This window comes from Myodes glareolus, chromosome X (genome assembly GCF_982192425.1).
Source record: "Myodes glareolus chromosome X, mMyoGla1.1, whole genome shotgun sequence".
Taxonomy (NCBI): Eukaryota; Metazoa; Chordata; class Mammalia; order Rodentia; family Cricetidae; genus Myodes; species Myodes glareolus.
This window is the reverse complement of record NC_142053.1, coordinates 81,410,902-81,430,244: the sequence shown is the minus strand read 5'-3', so window position 1 is coordinate 81,430,244 and position 19,343 is coordinate 81,410,902. Positions and strand designations below refer to the sequence as shown.

Here is a 19,343-nt window from a genome sequence, read left to right as displayed (position 1 = left end):
CATACCAAACCTGGGACTTGACCCTCAGTCTGACTGAGAGGTGTGCACATCCTGTGTCCTCTGAGCCACATGAAACTCTCCCAGTCTGACTCAGACCTGCTGTCACTTGTCCACAGTGCCAGCTCTCAGGTAGTCCTGTTTTCTTCAGCATTAGTGACTGACATCTAGTAAATCACACCAAATATACCAGCATTACAAAATCGTTATTCTCCCAGAGTTTCTTGGATCAGGGATTCTGCATGACTTGTCTAGGTCCTCCACTTTTCACCCTTTCTGACACCTACTTATGATCAAAGTGTCAGATGCCCAAGGACTGTGATCTCATAGGTTGACTGAAGGTGAGACAGGATCCAGTTCCTAATGGGCTGCAGCATGAGGGCCTCAGCCTGTTTCTATCTGTTAGATGTATTTCTGCCACCAACTCATTGTAAGCTGTTCATCTGCACAGGGACATGTGCAGTTAGTACTGGAGGGAGGAAGTTTGCCTGCTAGTGGGAAGGCTTAGAATTGTGACGGCCTGCCCTTGGGAAGCAAGGACTTACTACTATAGTTTCCAACTGCTGTTGGCTACAAGCATGGTGTTGGGTTTGACCCATTTCATCAGGACACAAGTGCCTGGAAGGAGGTTGTCACTTCCAACTGTGCGGGCTGTGTTAGAAGTGTGCTTCCCACACGTTTCTGCACTATTTGGAGTATGCAGGAATGAAAGGTTGTAGGGGGACTTGTTCAAGGAAGGAAGGGATTAAATGTAGATTTGAGAACACTGAATGCATTCCTAATACTTAAGGGACAATTCCAGGGAAAGCAACAGCATTTACAGCAACACAGATTTAGGTAACCAGTGGGGTTCCCATGTTATTTTCTGTGTTTCTTTTTGAGGAGTTGAGGTGGTTCCCTAAGACCAAGTGGGGGTCCCATGGCCACTGCATGCTTCATTATAGAGCCCGGTGCATCATTGTGAGGGCCTTGGTGAACTAATGGCAGTCCCTTCAGCCCAACAGATTCATTTGGCATGATTCCCAGTACCCAGTGATCCAGATTCCCTAATCAGCGCCTTCGCCAAGATCCAACCAGTTTTTGTGCCAGTAGTGTTGATGCTGTGAATTTTCTCATCATCCGGACACAGAGGTAGATCACGCTGTGTTGTAATTTTACTGAATTCTCCCCCAAAGAAGAAATAGATGGGGTGACACATTTTGACATAAACAGCCCGAGGTGATAAATGATGGAAGTCTGTTGGGTAAGGTCATTATTGTCAGAATATAAGTTATCACTTTCCTCTAAGCCCTAAATGTGGTTTCTGATTTCTGGGACATTATGGTTCCTTCTGACCCAGCTCCACAGCCTTCAGCCCACAGCCCTCCTGTTCAGCACTAGAGAAGTCACTCAGTCATTGATGGAGACAATCACTCTCTATAAAATATTTGATATTTGGTATCCTTTATGTCTCAGAGTCACTTACTGTCACCTTCAGTAAAACACATAAACCGTATACCAAGGAGATGAAAGAGGACGAAAAAAACATTATAAACCAAATCACAGAACTGTGCTTAGCAGTTGGGCAACTTGGAAAGTAAGGACTGGGAACAGCAGACAGAACTTGGTCATCATCGGAGAGTCATGTCTGTGTCACCGCTGATCTTTGAGATTCTGAGTGTGTCTGTTGGGAAGGAGAAAAGAGGGACAAGTTGGTCCTTGAGCACCTTGAGGAATTGACACATGGGCTACGGTTCTCTTGGGACATAAATGGGGACAGATAGACTTGCTGCTATGAGAGAGGCAGAGACTGTGGTCACAAATATCTGTAATCAGAAGGTGGTGGAGGTTCAGAAACTCAAGGACATGATAGTGATGTCTATGCCAGCATGGGTTCAAGGCCTTGTCTTGAAACAAAGATAAGGAGAGGAAAGAGATTCCTCTGAAAAGGGAGACTACAATGGTTAATAGAAAATCCCATGTTTGAACAGAGTCAGTCCTCTTCAGGAAAGCCATCAAAGCCTGTTCTGACATTTGCTGCCTTTTACCAAGTGCTGATTGGGAGGATTATGTGGATACAGTGGGTCCAGGGCTGTATTCATGATCCCCAGGACTCGGTGACTTCAACATATCCTACTGATATAGGCCATCCCAGCCAGCCCATATCTATATTCATTTCATAGAGCAGTGACATCCAGAGACCTGGGTCACTAGCCTTTTGTGGGCAGTGATCAATCACATTGAAGGGAAAACAGACTCCACATGCTTTTGAGTTTGCTTATCATGGGGAAGAAAGGGCGATCCAGCCACCTTCACTGTCAAGCTAGGACCCCATACTTTCCCCTGTAGGAGAAGGTCTCCAGCCAGCCACAGTTTTCCTCATACAGGAAGGTCCTGTCTCAGTCACAGCAGGTAGAGACATTCAGATTCTTCCAAAAGTGTGCTGTGCATTTGGTGTAGGAAAGGAGTTAGTGTCAGAGGTGTGCAAACCCCTTAATCCTGTTGTGGTTGTGAATGCTGAGATCCGGTCCCTTCTATGAATTCCATCCCTGTGTCCCTGTCCCAGTTTCCCACTGCCCCTTCTGCAGATGAGTACATGCTGGCCAAGCACTTGATACATTTCCCTCCCTCCTTTGAACCTTGGGATGCCTCACTCACTTGTATATCTTTTTCTTGTCCTGTCCTCCTTTCTCCCCCAAGTCCATTCTAATCAAGCATACTACACCAAGGCCAATGGTGAAATGACTTATTGAAAAGGGTTTTCCCTACCGTTCAGAATCCTCTAGCAATGATTATCTAAGACTTAAGACTTGGCATAAGGGGGAGTTTCAGATTGTTAACATCACATTTACCAAAAGGAAAATACAGTCACTTGTCAGTCACATCTTTCTAGATTCCAGCTCCATCCACAAGTTGACAATTTCTGCAAACAGACAGGGAGACTCTTCCTGTATCTTAAATGGCCCATAAGCTCTCCATGACTAAAGCCCAAGGTCCACCAAGGATCTGTGATCAGACTCCAGGTTTCTCTTCCATGAATTGGTGGCAGCCAAGAGGCTCCAGAGGGAAGCAAAGAGGCAGAAAACGTCTCATGAGACCCTGAAGCCGGGAGCGGAAAATCTTTTTCTCTTTGATGTACTCAACATGCTGCCACGCCTTTTGTTTCATAACTGGTGTTTATTGGTAGTACATAGAACTGAGTTTTGTGCCGACAGTGTCATTCAAGTATAGGAGGAAGCTTGCCTCCACAACCCCTACTCTCCCTTCTGTTCTCCTGCTTATGGCAAGTGCCTCAATGTCTTCTAGACTGTTTCACTTCTTCTTTGATGTCATTTAGACATCCATGATTTTATGTATATATAAAGTTTAGGATTCTCAAGTGTAAGAAAACATGCAAGATTTATCTATCTGACTTACTTAACTTAAAATGCTACACTCCAAATGCAGAAGAATAAGACTATATCCCCACTTCTCTGTGGAGAAATCCATGGCAAGTGAACGACTAGGTTTACTGTAAGACCTGAAACCCTGATAATGAAAGAGGCAGATAGCATCACAGCCAAGGACTTCCTGAAAAGGCCTGTGCTTGTTTAGCAAATGAGGCCAGCAGCAAAGGGAGCAGTTAATCCACTGAAGAGATAGCATTCAGAATGGGGGATAATCTTCACTAATCACATCTGGTAGAAGAGAACTACCTAGCTGTTGAGTCTTGACAAAGGGCGGCATATCTGAGGATCTCTCCATGGTCCTGATCTTGAGAATTTTCTAGCCTAGCATGTAGCAGAGCTGGAGAAAAGCTTGCTAGAACATGGTTGGCCTTGAGACCATGATATCTCAGATCCAGAACAATGATGTCTGTCAGAAGCAACTCTTAGTTTTACTGTAACTCTTGTGAAGAGTGCCACCCTATCTAACCCAGGCTGGCCTTGAACTCAGAATCCTTCTGTCTCAGCCTCCCTATGCTGGGGATAGAGGCATACACCAACACAACCAATGTAATGTATGGTTCTGATCTGCAGTAGGAGGAGAAAGAATTTGAAGGTGCACCATGTGCAAACATTTCAAAGTAGAGGTATCCTTGCTGGCTGCTGTTTCCAAGAGCGTCTGAACTTGTACCTACCTGCAGTGTATGTCACCAGCTGGAATTCTTACAGTTTGTAGCGTTTCTCAGTTTACAACAGGATACAGGCAGCTGATTTCTATTCTGTTTCCTTCTGACTCGTGACATGGCACTCTTATTCCTTTTGAGATGGCCATTTCATGTTTATATCTGCCATTCTCCAATTGTCGGTGTTCTCTTTTATTGTAGCTTATTCCTTTTTGTTCATTTGTTTGTTCATTTTTCCACTTTTGCCGTCAGAGTTCTCAGTGTGCTCCAATGTGTTTCTTCTGCATGGTTGAAATGAAGACTGTCTTGCTCTCAGGCTCATTCTTCTGTTTGCTATCTATTTCTTCTGATTCTTTAGATGATTTCCATTCACTGCATAATGGCTGTTTCTTTCATACTCATAATAACCACACGAGGGTAGCAAGATTTACCTGGATGTTCTGCTGGAAATAAAGCATCAATGAGACTTCAGGGGTTTCCCCTCCAGATTCTAACAGGCATCTCAATGTGTGTATGCTGGCCCTAATGCTATATCAGTACCTTGGGCCATGACAGACTGTTTCCCATCCGTAACTCCACTCCACACCTACTTCCTCTCTGGTGTAGACATAAGAAATCACACAGAATTATAGGTTGACACAAACTGGTGTTTGGGCACATACCTGCCACCCTGTTACAGGAGACTGGATCTGGAGTGTTGTGAGTTTGAAGACAGCATGGGATACATACTGAGTTTCAGATCTTAGTCACTTCTCTATTGTTTGAGGAGACATCATAACCAAAGCAACTTTTGAGAGAAAGAAGCATTTTGTTGGGTGTTTGTTTTCAGTTTCATAGGTAAAGTCCTCAGCATCATGGCAGGGATCCTGGTCACAGGCAGGTAGACATGGTTCTGAGCAGATAGCACACAGGCGGCCATGCTGCTGGAGCAGTAGCAACATGTAAACTTACATGTTGAGACAACAACCAGGATGGTGAGAGAGCCAGAGCTGGCCCCATGGTGTGGTGTGGACTTTTGGAACCTCTCAGCCCACTCCTAGGGACACAGCTACTTCACCAAGGCCATACCTCTTAATCCTTCCCTCACGGTCCCACCAACTGAAACCAAGATCATGAAACACATGATCCTATGTAGGTCATAGTCATTCACAACGTCATAGCCACAGCGCTGGGTATAGTGAGAGTGTATTTAAAAAACACCCCCAATTCTCATGACAACCAAGGGAAACCTAAGCAACTGAAGCTCCCCAAGCATTACCACCACTCCCAACTCACTCTTAGGAACAGCCTAATCTACTGTCCCCACATCCTCACAAGTGACTCTCAGCAAACCCCATGAGAGAGAGCATCACAGAAGGGGCCCCAGAATAGGTGTGATGGACAGAATGCTATATGATCCTTGAGAGATATGGGAGCCAGGGCCAGATTCGCCACTGACTGTGACTGTTACTTAGACCGTTACTTAGCTGCCTCTACAGGCCTGATTCACTAAAGTTTTCCGTGCAACAGCAAGTGTTGATGGCTGCAGAATAATGTGATTTCAGCTGAGGTGAAAAGTCTGTGCTATCCCCAAAAAACCATTTAGCCAGCACACATTCCTCCTCTCTGTCCTCTAGGTACTGTGAATTACATCAGGACTTTATGTAGGCATAAAGGAGCAATAAATATCCTAAAATATAAGAAAGGCACGAAACTCAACAGCAAAGGAAACCTACAGCTGTCCCTGTGTGAAAATTGACTGAAGACCTGTGTAGACATTGTTCAAAGGAGATGTACAAATGGCCAACAGATAGGGACAAAGGTCCTTGGCAATAATCATCTGTAGAATGGGAATCAAATTTTCAGTGAGAGATCATCTCACCTTTTGTGCTGGGTTTACCATCAGAGTTGGGAATTAGTGCCATCAAGGAGCAGAGTTACCCCTTGTACAAGACTGTTAAAGTGGGAATTTGTAAAACAGCTATTGAAAATACTGTGCATGTGTCTCCAGACATTAACGTTAGAACTTCTATGCATTTTTGCTGTGCCTGTACTGGGGTTATATCCCAAAGCCCTAAAGTCTGTGCTCCAAAAATATCTGAATTCCCACACTGACTGAGGCATCACCTACAGTACCCGTCCTAGGGACATAATCTAAATGTCTGTTAGTGGGTAAATACATCAAGAATATAGCTGGATCTGGAGGCAAAACCTGCAATTACAGGCACTTGGAAGGCTGTGCCAGAAGGATAATAAGTTGATGACTTGCCTGGGCTACAGAATGAGCTTAAGTATAAATGTTGTGCAAATTAGTGAGATACAGTTGCATTTCCTTCAGTTTTAAAATGGACTGGGAATTTAGCCAATTGAGAGAGTTTTTACTTGCCAAGTGCAAAGACTGACATTCAACCTACGGGCTCTGTAAAAAGTACTCCTCCTAGAGGGTGCCTGAACTGGCCTTATCCTATAGTCACACTGATGAATATCTTGCATATCACCATAGAACCTTCTTCTGGCAATGGATGGAGATAGAGACAGAGACCCACATTGAGCTTCCAAGGTCCAAATGAGGAACAGAAGGAGGGAGAGCATGAGCAAGAAAGTCAGGACGCGAGGAGTGCGTTCACCTACTGAGATGGTGGGACTGATCTAATGGGAGCTTACCAAGGCCAGCTGGACTGGGACTGATGGAGCACGTGATCAAACTGGACACTCAGTGGCTGGCAATGAAGGCTGACTGAGAAGCCAAGGACAATAGCACTGGTTTAGATTCTACTGCATGTACTGGCTTTGTGGAAGCCTGTTTTGTTTGGATGCTCACCTTCCTAGACTTGGATGGAGGGGGGAGGGCCTTGGACTTCCCACAGGGCAGGGAACCCTGACTGCTCTTAGGACTGGAGAGGGAAGGAGAGGGGGAGTGGGAGGAGTGGGAGGGAAATGGGAGGAGGGGAGGAGGTGGAAATTTTTAATTAATAAATAAATTAGTTAAAAAAACCACTATTCCTCTCTATGCGCACAGACGTATTTACACACGAAATTAAACATCATTTGAACACAGACAGAATTCTTGGCAGGCCCAAGCTTAGAGTGCTGTTTACAACAACATGGCTACAGTGAGAAAAAAGAAAAAAACACAAGTGATCTGTTACCTGCTTTCCTAAGAGAAGGGAAGAGTACCATAGTGGTTGCCAGTGCCCTGGGGGTGGCATAGAGATGTCAATGCAAAGGTATAGGTATAAATGACAGCCTAAAGGCACAAACTGATTTGTTATTTTAAGTATATGATATATACTATACCTTGGTATCCTGCTTTGAAGTATGTATCGTTATAGGTTGTAAAAGTGCTGTGTGTGATCTCTGAGTGCATAATAAATAATCTGGGCTAGCTCTATAAAACTTATTTTACCATTTCAACACTGTCTACTTTTTTTCCTATATGATACAAAATTATAAATTTAAATATATATCAAACATGTATGTTCAACATCTATCTGTTTACGACTTCACTGTGTACGGGAAATGTGCATGGTGGAAGATCTTACACTCTTTCTCCACAGAATAATGGTGATTCTGGAGGGTGACCGATGGGATTTAGCTTGATGGTGATAGTCATGTCACAATGGTTCACATACATGGAAACCTACATTCAAACAACTTTTATTTTGAGATTTTCTTTTGAGAAAGCAAGGGGGGACATATCGACACAGGTGTGGGAACCCAGGGCTCAAACTCCACAAGCGCTGAGCCCTAAGAAGTGACAACACTTGCACTGGCCATGCCCCACTTCGCAGGCTAGGAGAAGAGAGTGCTCTTGGAGAGAGTACAGAGAGTCACTTGTGACTGGGGGTGGGCAGTGGCAAGTATCTTCTCCTGGGAAGTCAGGACTCTGTAGTTGTGTAGAGTGGGAGGCAGGAGACAGGGCCACCAAAGCCTAGAACTGTGTGTCTCAACCTTTCCTGTGTTGTAATCGTTAGTACAGTTCCTCATCTGGTGGTGACCCCAACCATAAAATTATTTTCTACTTCATAACTCCAATTTTGCCCCTGTTATGAATCATAATGGAAATATGTGGTGTGTAGAAGATTTGATATGCAACCTCAAAGTGGTCGAGACGCACAGGTCGAGGATTGCTGACCTAAAAGGACCATGGTAGGTGATTGTGGCAAGAGCTGAGATCAGCAGCAGAGGTACATCATTTGGAAAACAAAATGCAGTGCTGAATATCCCAGTGAGCACTGTGTCGGCAGTGGGCAGCTAGTTCTATGGCCACAGTTGGAGTCAGCTTGGGAGGTGTTGGGCAGGATGGGTCAGTGTCTGGTAGGAGGGGCCGATGTGAAGGCTTCTTATGCATCTGTCCAGCTGCCTTTATCCCTCCTCTGCTTCTGTGTTCTAGCGCAGCTACGGAGTGAAACCAAATGTCACCAATTATCCCAACAGACAATTTCATCGTTTCATTTCTCTCTCTTCTCCCTTACTTCTCCACTCCCTTATACCCCCTCCCCACACACACTCACACACATGAACCTGGAGAGATTCACAAACTCAGAAGGCATAACCTCTCGGCAGACTGCCTTTCTCCTGGGAGGTGAAACTTCTAATTCTCTTTTGGGTTGGTAGTTCTGAGCCCTGTACTTGAGGTTCAGCTAGGACTGGAGAAGTTGTGACACAGAGCGCACATTCTCAGTTGATTTCGGACCTTCTTGACACAAGCAAGGGTCATCTGAGAAGAGGGAACCGCAGTGGAAGAAATCCTTCCATCAGACTGGCGTGCATGGTTTTTTTTTTTTTTGTTTTTTTTTGTTTTTTTTTTGGGTTTTTTTTGTTTGTTTTTTTGATGAACAATTACTGGCAGAGGACCCAGCCAGTTGGGACTGTGCCATCCATGGGCAAGTGATCCTATGTAAACAAAGTAAAGAAAGTAGCCTGAGAAAACCATAAAAGCTTGGCAGCAAGCAGCCTTTTCTATGGCCTCTGCTTCAGTTCCTGCCTTGAGTTCCTGCCTGTCTTCAATTAATTCGAGGACCCTAAGAGGTGGATTGAAACAGGCCCCATCTCCCCAGCTTGCTTTAAGTCTATGGGGTTAATAGAAACCAATATCACAGGACCAAAGTCAGTAGACAGAGGACTTGTGGGGAGAGATGATGCTCAGCCCATCAGACCTGCCACAGAAAGATCACTTCTAAGTCATTGATCACATTGGGCTTAGCTAGTTGGTGATGGTTAATCGGCACTGTCGATCGGACTGGATTTGGAATCAACTGGGAGACACATCTCCGGGGATGTCTAGGAGGATGTTTCCAGAAACATTTATTTGTGGAGAGAAGGAGTGCCCATGAGTCTGGACTGCATCGTTACATGGACTGGGTTCCAGGGCTGAATAAAAATGAAAAAGCAATTGCCAGTGTCCCCTCCTCCATGCATTCTGTTTTTTCCCAGTTGTGGAGTCTCGGCTGCCTGCTCCTGCCACTGTGAACTCTGCCACATCCCACCCCCCTTACAGCCTGGATTAGACCCTTTTAATCTGTGAGCCAAAATATATTCTTTCTGTGAGCTGTTTTTGAAAGCAATGAAAAACATAACCAATACAAACTCCAACTGTTCTCTATCTGTGGGACCGACCTGACTGTCCTACAGAAGTAGAGAAGAAGGGCTTTAGGCTTGAAATTCTGTTGTCTTCCTGTACACTTTCTGGCCTCAGAGAAGACCCCCCCATTCTTTCAGCAAGGAAGGACTCACCCCTTCTCAGCAAGGAAGGACAATTCTTTCTGACAGCTGGTCCTGGTCAAGCATTTTTTTTTTCGCTCCATTAGTTTAAAGCATACAGGAGACTGTCATTTGAAAGGGAAAGGGTATTTGTGTTTTTCTGTGTCCTATTTATGTCCTCCTGTAGAGAAAATACATTTTATAGGTCAGAAAAACTGCCTAAGGATAAAAGATGAGTTGCATTTCATCCTCACTTGCATCCTTGCCCTGGCATAAATGTTTTAGTACCTTTCAGGGTCCCCCTAGGAAGACAAGAAACCCTCATCACATAAAGGGTGTCCTTGTGTAGTAGAGACAAGCAAGTCTGTTTTTGGCCCCTGTCTTGTCCTGAGGAGCTGTGGGTGCTTGGGTGGTGTTTGTGAGCACAGTCTAGAGTCCTTTTAAAGGCTCCACAGATTCTTCGTGTATGTGTCTCTCTCCCATAATCTCTGCTCAAGACTTCACAGCTAAGAAGTTTGTGTGGACTACAATGGGAGAGGCCTGCAAGCCGCTCCTACTGGATGTATGGAAGTATGGGGGTCAGAGCTGCCAGCTGTGAGAAAGAAACAGTAGTTTTGAGTGAGACTGCTTTGCAACAAAGACGGGAGCAAGTATCTTTGCCTCAGAGAGGAACTCGATGCCCTTGGAGAACTCAGAAAGATACTTGCCTTCCGCTCCAAGATCTCCCACCTCATCACCAAGACATCATCCCCAGCACATCTTAAGTTGATGTCAGCATGGAATATGAATAAAATATAATGGAGGCAAAACATTGTAAAGCATGCGGGCATTTATTTCAACCACACTGAACAAGATTCTCAGGAGGGCAAGGGCCTGGGCAGCAGAAGGCCATGGCTTCATTCTCGGACCCCAGTGAACTCAGCCTTTTTCTGTCCTGCGGCTTCTCCTGAAAAGGAATCAGAGAGACAAGTGGACCTTCAGAAGCCCTGTGGGAATGGAGGGGAGGGCTGGGGTGCTCTCTGGTAGAGAGGGATGGGAGTCATTGCAGCTTACTGTGAGTGGTGGGAGGCAGGCTGGCTCAGAGCCCTCACCTGAAGAACTTGGACACATGTGCCAGGGCTCTCTGGAACCGACCCTTCCAGGGCCTTCTCGGAGGAGCAGACTTCCTGGTTCTTCTTGGGCCATTGGATGAGTTTCCCATGGTGTGAGCAAAGACAACACCTTCCTGGAAGTATTGTTGTGAGTTTCTCACAGTCTGAAAAAGGGAGTAGAGACCTCATGTTTGCGGTCCCTCATGACTGCTGTCCATTACCCGATGTGGGTACTGAGATGTGTATCTGCTCTACTGGTTGAGGATGGAGAAGTGGGAGCCCTGGCCTGACCAAACCCTAGTACCCCTAGAGGATGTCCCAGAGCACATGAATGTGAACCTCACCTGCCCAGGAGGTGGAAAGAAGGGAAAGGATATCATCTTCCTAGAGAGTGACGACCCACTCAGGACTATTTTTCCACAGATGTGCTGAGGTCTCCACTGTGCTGGCTGTGGAACTGAGACCTGCCCCCTGCATAGCCCTAATCCCCGCCCCTCCATGGCCCTAAGCCCCACTGCTCCTGCCCATGGTTCCTCCCTGCTTCAGTTCAGTACATTGTGCTCAACCAGTAGATACATTTCTGGTGCATGGACTGTGTCCTATCTCCCGCCCCCGGAACTTTCTGTTTCTTTCTCTGCATTTCCCCTTCACTCTGGCCCACTTAGCAGCCGGAATTCACGTTCTGCAGGCTGAACTGAAAATGCAGAGGTCTTCAGGTACACGGTGAGTTCCCTGTGCATGGGGTCTCCACAGATAAAAGTGCTCACGAGGCCTGTCTGTGGTAGCCCCTTTAGTTAGGACTGTGAGGTTTCTCATGGCGCTGTCTAGGTTCACTGTCCAAACCGTTCATAAAATCTCAGAACAATTTCTGGGCATGGCGCTCTGAGGCCAGAAGGTCTGGATTCTACTTCTTTCGGACGCATTTGCTCTGCACAGGTTACCCGCATATCTGAGTGTCTGTGTCTGTTGAATGATGGAAAGTATTTGGGGGCCTGGAGAGCGTGTCCAATGTGCAGGACAGAGTTCAGGTCGTAGGTTTTAAAGTTTAGCAGTTTACTCTTAGAATCGTGATTCACTTTGGGTTATGTCTTGCAATCTTGCAATGGAGCCATCGATTCTTGTTTGCCTTTTTCCCCCTCTGGGCATCCACTTTTCCTGTCCATTTCCTAATAGAATTGTCGTGGAGCCTTTGTAGTGCTGTCTGTGGCCTGCCTCTGATCTCACTGGTGTGTGTGTCCTGGCCTAAGGTGACTCCATGCTGTGGTGCTTACCTCCGTGTTAGAGCATGATAGTGAAATTCCGGGCTTCAGACATTCTCCATCTTTGTCCTCTTCTGAATGTCGTTGGCCCTTTTGTGTCTTCAGCACTGCTGTAGAACTCTGAGCCATAGCTTTTCCTTTTCTTGATGATTACAGTAAGTGGAAACCTTTTGAGTGCTTTGAACAGTGAGCATAGCATACTTTATTTTAATTTCTCTTAGCAAGATTTTAATAGTTTTCTCCAAACAAATGTTCCAGTACTTGTGCCAATATTCTTAACAGATATTTCATTTATTTTAATGTTTTTGTAGCTGTCATTTAAAACCCTTTGGGTCTCCAAATTGTAGAAACGATCTCCTTAATTGTTTCTACTAATATTGAATTTTAGTGGGATTGTACATTATAAATTTTCTATTCAAATACTTTGTACAGAATTTTTAACATTTAGAGATGATTTTTATCTGGAATGTGGAGTTTTTCTTCAATAAAATATGTTCCTTTTAATGGAAGATAATCCAGAATTGTTTTTTGTTTAATCGAATGCAATTAACTAAGCATTTCATAATTGGACAAAGTGCAGAAAACATTGACTGTAGAGTGTTCATCTGCATAAATGAGATATCTGTATTATATGATCCCTTTTCCCCCTACTCTTCTCCACTCTGTTCTACCCCATCCCCACTCCACCAAGATTCAGGGAACTTTGTAAATAGAAGGCAAGGATAGTATGAGACTCAAAGTCCGAGAAAACCAGGACTAACAATGTCTTTTGCTTATCACAGAATCACTTACTTTTGAACTAATAGCACATAAGCTGCAGACCATCAAGTCAGTCAATAATCTAGCATGGTTGTGAGAGGGGTTATGAGTCTGCACACCTCCTTGAAAAGTTATGAACAGTTGGTAGCTTTGGGGGTTAGGGAGAATTGACTTTTTCTTAAAGTATGGCCTTAGTCAGTCATGCTCCTGTGGTTGGCCCCACACTCAGGATCACAAATTTGTCTTGGTGGATTGTTAAAGAAAAACAAAGAGGACACAGAGTTTGGAGGGGTGGAAAGGTAGATGGTAAACATAGGAAGAGTTAAGGGAGGAGTGGGTCTGAATATTTTAAAAATTCATTGTATTAATGTCTCACAAGGTTGATAAAGATATCATACCAAAAAGAGGACATGGCAGGGATGAGTCTGAGAGGAACTGGAGGAGGAGTCAGGTAGAATATTATCAAAATTCATTGCTTGCATATATAAAATTCTTAAAGAATTAATAAAAATATACTAAAATATATAACCAGGTGGCATTCTTTTACTTCTTCCCTTTCAATCTTTATGCCTTTTTATTTATTTTGAGGGTTTTTTTTGTTTCTATGTGGCATCTATGGCCTAAAGTTTAATGTATGCATATGGTTTAATTTGTGTAGAGAGACATTTGAGCTCATTTCTGATTTTTTGAATGGCATATTCTGTCTTTTCAATAGCACATGTTTTCTTTAATCCATACAATCTAATTAATGTATGCATGTGTATAGACATACATATATCAAAGTCGAAGAGACAACATTTAGAGAAAGAAAAGAAACTAAAGTGTGGTGGAAACAAGAGAGTAATGAAGGAAAATAAAGATGAATATATTTTTTCTCATGTGTAGAGTCTTCATTCAATTGTATGTATATACATTGTGTGTGTGTGTGTGTGTGTGTGTGCGCACATGCTCATGTGTATAACATGAAAGTAGAAGAGGAACTGTTTGGGGGTAAGAAGAGCACTGGGTGGGAGATGAGCTCTTGAGTGCAGTAGAGGGATACATGAGTAAAGCACTGTGCTAAACATGTGAAAATGTCATAACTAAGCCATCATTTTGTATGCTAAATAAAAATTATAAGATAATAAGACTATAAAAGTTAATGAAAAAGAATTATTTACCTTTTCACCGGTAAGTATATTTCTAGCAATGAATTTTTTTGGTAGATGTATTTTATTGGATTGAGGATATGTCCTTGTGCTCCTACAATGTCAAATTTTTAATCTGATATTGATAATGAGTGGGCTTTTATGTTGTTAAATATCTTTTCTGTTACACATCTTGGTAACTGCTATTTTTTTATTTTATCCCACTAATACAATTCATTGGTGGGTCTTTTTGAGACAAGGTCTCACTCTAGCCCAAGCTATCATGGAATTCATTGTGTAGCCAAGCCTGACCTCAAATCTGTTGGAATCCAGTTGTCTGAACCTTCTGAATGCTGGGATGTATGCATATGCCACTAGGCCCAGCTTTAGTATTGGTATTTAAATGAAAGTCGTCTTGCATTTCTAGAGTAAGCTATGTTTGATGTTGGGTGTTTTTCATACATTCTTGAAATCAAACTACTAAAATTTCATGAGAGAGGTTTGCATCTATGTTCATGAGGAATACTGGTCAGTAATACTTCCTGTGGCATCTTTTATTTCTTCATAGAAGTAATGTTGAACACATTAAATAAATAGGGAAGTTCTTTCTCTTACTTTCTAAAAAAGCTTTTGTCAGACTGTTTTGGCATTTTGTTCATTGAACACAATTAAATACCAGTGATGATTGAGACATGTGTTGAGTCAATGAAAAAAGTATGATATTTCAGTGAGGCAAGTCACAGTGACTGGGGAAACTTGATAGATTCAACTTTGTCCCAACACAGCAGCACATTGCTTATCCAAATAAGGGCATAAAAGCATTGTTGCCTCTTTAAGTCTTAGGACTGTCAAAATCGTGCCTTCTTTTCCTATGTATAGTCTCTGGAAGACCGCTATGTAACTAATGTTAGGTCTATAAATCCCCCTGTTTTAGGGAACTACGCAAGGCCTTGTCTGTTGTGAGTGCCTTCAAGAAGAAACAGGCAAAGAGACGCCTAGTTCAGAGACAAAGAAGGATGATGATGGCGACTGCCCCTAATGCACACATGCATGTCAAGAAACTGACTATGGAAGAAGGAATTTGCAGTAAGTGTCTTTCACTAGATAGGGTCCCTGAACTTGGGGAGGAAACATGAGTATTTTTGTCACCAGTCCCATCACTGACTTGCAGTGTAACCTTCAGCAAGAACTCTCTGGTGTGTAAAAAAAAAATCATTGTCAGGTACCAAGTGTTTACAGGAAGGAATGACTTGGCAAGGCATTAGGGAGCAGAAAAGTTCAGTAATGACATGAGATTTTAGTCTAGGTGTGCGGTATTATGGAAAGGGGATGATGGGGAGGAAGTCTCAACCCAAATGTGACCATTATTTTATAGCTGGAAAGAACACTATGCATCAGCTCCAGGTCAAGGTTGACGCAGCAACCCAGGAGGTAAGAAGAGTCTGTTGCCTAAGGGGAATTTTCCTATCAGCCATTGCCCAGACCCTTTCTACTATTTCCCGAAGACAGTTTCCTTTTCTAACCCTATGACCTACTCCTCTTGTGGCACTGGAAAAATCACTTCTCTCTGGACCTCAGTGTTCTCAAATCAGATTAAAAGGTAAGGTTGGATGGTCTTCAAGGTTCCCCTAGCTTGGAATTCTGTGTTCTTATTTTCATCCAAAACTATACTCATTCTTTATCTTTCCATGAACAACTGGGTGTCCGATCCTTATCTTTGATCTCTGCCTCTTCAGGAGAGTTCTCAGGGGCCTGTGCTGCTGAGTCAGCCCCCAGAACTAACATCTATGCCATATACTCCAGAGACCACGGGGCAACAACTGGCCGTTTCCCTTTCAGGGGAGCTCCATGGACTCTCTACCATGCCGAGCATGTGAGTAGGACAAAGAACATAGAATGTACTATGTTTGGGGATTTCCAACCTTGTGTTTAGTGCCATGGGTGATAGCAGCAGGAGGATGACAATAGGAAGAAGGAGGTAAAGGACTAGGGAAGGAAAAATCAGCAAGGGCAGAACACTTTCAGCTTTGGCACTTTCTATCCAAGAGGATCTGCACAAGTATTTTTCCAATTCTCTATTTCCCAGCAAGCATGTTGGTGGACATAATCTAAATCTATACCATTGAAAAGAGAACTAACACAAGGTCTACCACATAGTAGGTCTTCAGAGTGTTGAGAATGTTATTACTTTTTGACAGATAGAGAAGGAAGGTCCTGTTGAAATCTGGGAGCTTTGTAAGGATGTTTCACAGGGCCTCAAGGGTCTGTCCAAAGGACAGTGAACCTGAATTCTTTCATGGACAGAGGTAATTGGGTAAAGTGGAGGCAAGATGCAGCCACTGAAAAAGGATAGTACTCACAATGCCTTCAGCTGCTTTTAGACTAAAACATAGATACTATGATTCATCATCATCATTTTCACTCGATCCCTGGGAGGAAAAGGTCATTATAAACTATTGTCTCAGGGATGCAGAAAATGAGTCAGCCAATAGAAAGGGCTTGCCCAAAGCACAAGGCTAAATATCCCTGCAGTTATTTGGATTCCCAAATCTCAGTATTACAGATTCCTGCTACTCTGTCTACTGGTAGGATATTTCTATGAGAACTTTTCTTTGGGGTGTGTGTGGTTGAGATAGGGTTTCTCAGTAGCTTTTGGAACCTGTCACAGAACTAGCTCTTGTAGACTAGGCTGGCCTCGAACTCACAGAGATCCGCTTGCCTCTGCCTCCCAAGTGTTGGGATTAAAGGTATGTGCCACCACTACCAGGCTTCATGAGAACTTTTAATACCCTGGCCCTTCCTCTTCTTCCAGGTGCCCAAGCCTGATGCTTCAGCCCTGTGCCACTACTGACCCTATGCTACTGCCATCACAGGTCCTGGCAAAGACACGGGATTCAGAACAATGGGAGGAAATAAATTTTGGAGATGTGATTACAAGTAGACTGGGCAGAGTTGGGGGGCAGCTGGGCAGCAGGTGCTAGAGGGTTACTTATCATAGAAGAGGACACACATTTCCCTAGTCTTTATTTTATCACCCTTTCTTCTGCAGGGCCCCAGTGCCTCCAACCAGGCTTCAGTTTCTGCTACCTTGGAGTGGCAGGAGATGCTGGAGGCTGCTGAAGCTCTGCTGGCTCTGAAAAATTCTTCGCAGACACGTCACCAGCCCTGTGGTGTACCAGGTATGTGGGGGATATTTGGCAGACAGGAAGCTGTGAGATGAGTTATTGGTAGCTAGCTAGAAACCCAGAGTTGGTGTTTTTAACTACCTTGGAGCCAAGCACTCAAGTTCCTAAGGCTGACTTGAGTGATGGTGCCTAGGGGTTACTCAGTGAATCTTCAGGTCACTAAATGTTTTGCTCTGTAAAAATTGCCCAGTGCCCTGACATCAAGAAACAGATAGACTGAGGTCCCTGAGATAGCAAAGTCTTACTCCAGGGGAGGCAGTATATCAAATAGAAGGAATAGAACTGGGTATAATGGTTCCCAATGCATGGTTATGTCCCAGTCCACTGAAGACTGAGAAGAACCAGTAGAACATACACAGAGGATAAGGGTCTGACATGGAACGAGATCATGATGGCTACTTGAAGGCATTTCCCATGTAGATACAGAGCCTGAAAAGCCTTATCAGGTTGAATTTTGCCAGTGAATGTCAGTGGCCAACTCAAACAGGAAGGGTTTCCTGAAATCAAAGGAGTATTACATGGTTGGGGAGGCTGAGGTGGAGTCTGGGCACTGCTGAGACAAAAACACCAATGGATATTGGCTTGTGGGTAGGAAGCCATTCTGGGTGGACATACTGGAACAAAAGGCAATTAATGAAACTAGAGAGATTGTCACTGAGGTCTAGCAGAGTGGGTGATGTAGGCTAGGCCAGCAAATCTGTGGGGGTAAGGAGATAGAGAATTTCTTCAGTGAGGATCATATCTAGAAACTCCAGGTTTGACCAAAAGGGATTGCTGACTGTGCCTGAGGGATGCTAGACCAAATACCAGAGATAAGGAGGTTTGATGGGGATTGGTATATTCCTGGTCTCTCTGACAAATCTGAGATTGTTTGAGACACAACAAAGGTGAAGAGCGAGCTGAGGAGAGTATCATGTATGTGATCTGACTCTGGTATTTGTTTTTCTGTCTTCAGGTCCTGCTGGAGAGAGGGGACTGCAGCTGGCCAGCCCCACAATGCCACCTCGGCCTGCTAGCTCTGGTTCACTGCCTTCTGGACATCTGGATTGCATGTCCCTCTTGACCTAAGAACCCAGACTGTGAGGCCTTGCTAGAGCACTGCCTGTTTGATTCCTGTTTCTGAACTTGCAAAATGGCTCCTGCCCAAAGTGCTTAATGTGTTTTTTAAGCATTCAGGTATTTTATAAGCTTTCAGATCCTTTTTATGATGTAGGGCAATTACTTGGCTTTCCTATATTCTTTATCCACATCCTTTATTTCTTTGGAAGCTGGGGGCTTTTTATGTGTCTTATAAAATGCTTTGTGCAATCTAATATGATCAATCAATCAATCAGTGGGGTTCTGAGTGGTATCAAATGCCAGTGTTTTCCTTTGTGTGCACTTGCACACTTGTCTGTGCACTACTGTACTTACATATGTATGTGGAAACATGACGATTTTTCACATTGCATCTAGATTTGTGTGTTACCAAAAATAAATAATTTTATAAGGCACTAAGAAGTATGGGTTGTTTGTTAAGCGGCATATGACAAATATCAAGGAAGACTACATAAACAGTTCGCTAGAAATTTATTCTATTGAAGCATCAAGCAAGAGATTCAAAAGTGAAAATATTAGTTACAATGTCTTTCAGAATTGCACAGCCCCATTATTTGCTACCAAAGTCAACATAATGTAGTATTTAGTGGTCTCTTTCATCCCTGAATGAGGTTCTGTGTCCTCTAATAGTGTTCAAACTTATTACAGAAATGGAGATCCTATCAGAAAGACAGACATTTCAACCAGACTTTGTTGGATGCACTCTTTCCTTCCAAACCTTTCCTCATTCCATCACAAATGATTATTGATGACATCTATTCATACTATTTCTTTTTTTCTGATGCTATGCTAATCAGAATTCTGATATTTTCCATATGATGATAGAATCAGTTAGGATATGGAGCAAGACTGAAGAACATCTCACTTTTCTTCTATTCCCTTGAGCAATTACATGGATAAATGATCCCTAAGTTCATTCATTCCCAATGACAGATGTTTAAGGTCAAGTATTCTTGAAGGAGTATGTGAGGAAGAGCCAGGGTCCTGCTATACAGGGACATCCTCATTACAAGTTTGTTCCATAGCTGAGTTATTCTTTCTGGATTTGTAGACACCAC

The 19,343-nt window shown here is 43.6% G+C and overlaps 1 protein-coding gene and 1 long non-coding RNA gene across 4 annotated transcripts in view; one reads left to right on the top strand and one right to left on the bottom strand.

Moving 5' to 3' along the window:
- The window catches only part of LOC125398777 (doublesex- and mab-3-related transcription factor C1-like), a 66,682-nt gene extending 47,995 nt beyond the window's left edge, over positions 1 to 18,687 (top strand). For 2 of the 3 annotated variants that reach the window (XM_087903166.1, XM_085684837.2), the window contains 6 exons: positions 14,937 to 15,088; positions 15,378 to 15,433; positions 15,739 to 15,875; positions 16,815 to 16,875; positions 17,052 to 17,181; positions 18,143 to 18,687. In XM_087903166.1, the coding sequence (XP_087759292.1) occupies positions 14,937 to 15,088; positions 15,378 to 15,433; positions 15,739 to 15,875; positions 16,815 to 16,875; positions 17,052 to 17,181; positions 18,143 to 18,255 (649 nt within the window). In that variant the 3' untranslated portion in view covers positions 18,256 to 18,687. Of the gene's footprint in view, positions 1 to 993; positions 1,129 to 14,936; positions 15,089 to 15,377; positions 15,434 to 15,738; positions 15,876 to 16,814; positions 16,876 to 17,051; positions 17,182 to 18,142 lie in introns of all 3 variants that reach the window. The other variant, XM_087903167.1, reaches the window with a different exon arrangement.
- Positions 10,590 to 11,319, bottom strand: LOC148117391 (uncharacterized). The gene is made up of 3 exons (XR_015737082.1): positions 11,202 to 11,319; positions 10,858 to 11,021; positions 10,590 to 10,712 (listed from the first exon to the last, which is right to left on the bottom strand). It is a non-coding gene; the product is annotated as an uncharacterized LOC148117391 (long non-coding RNA).
- Positions 18,688 to 19,343: the final 656 nt, after the last annotated feature.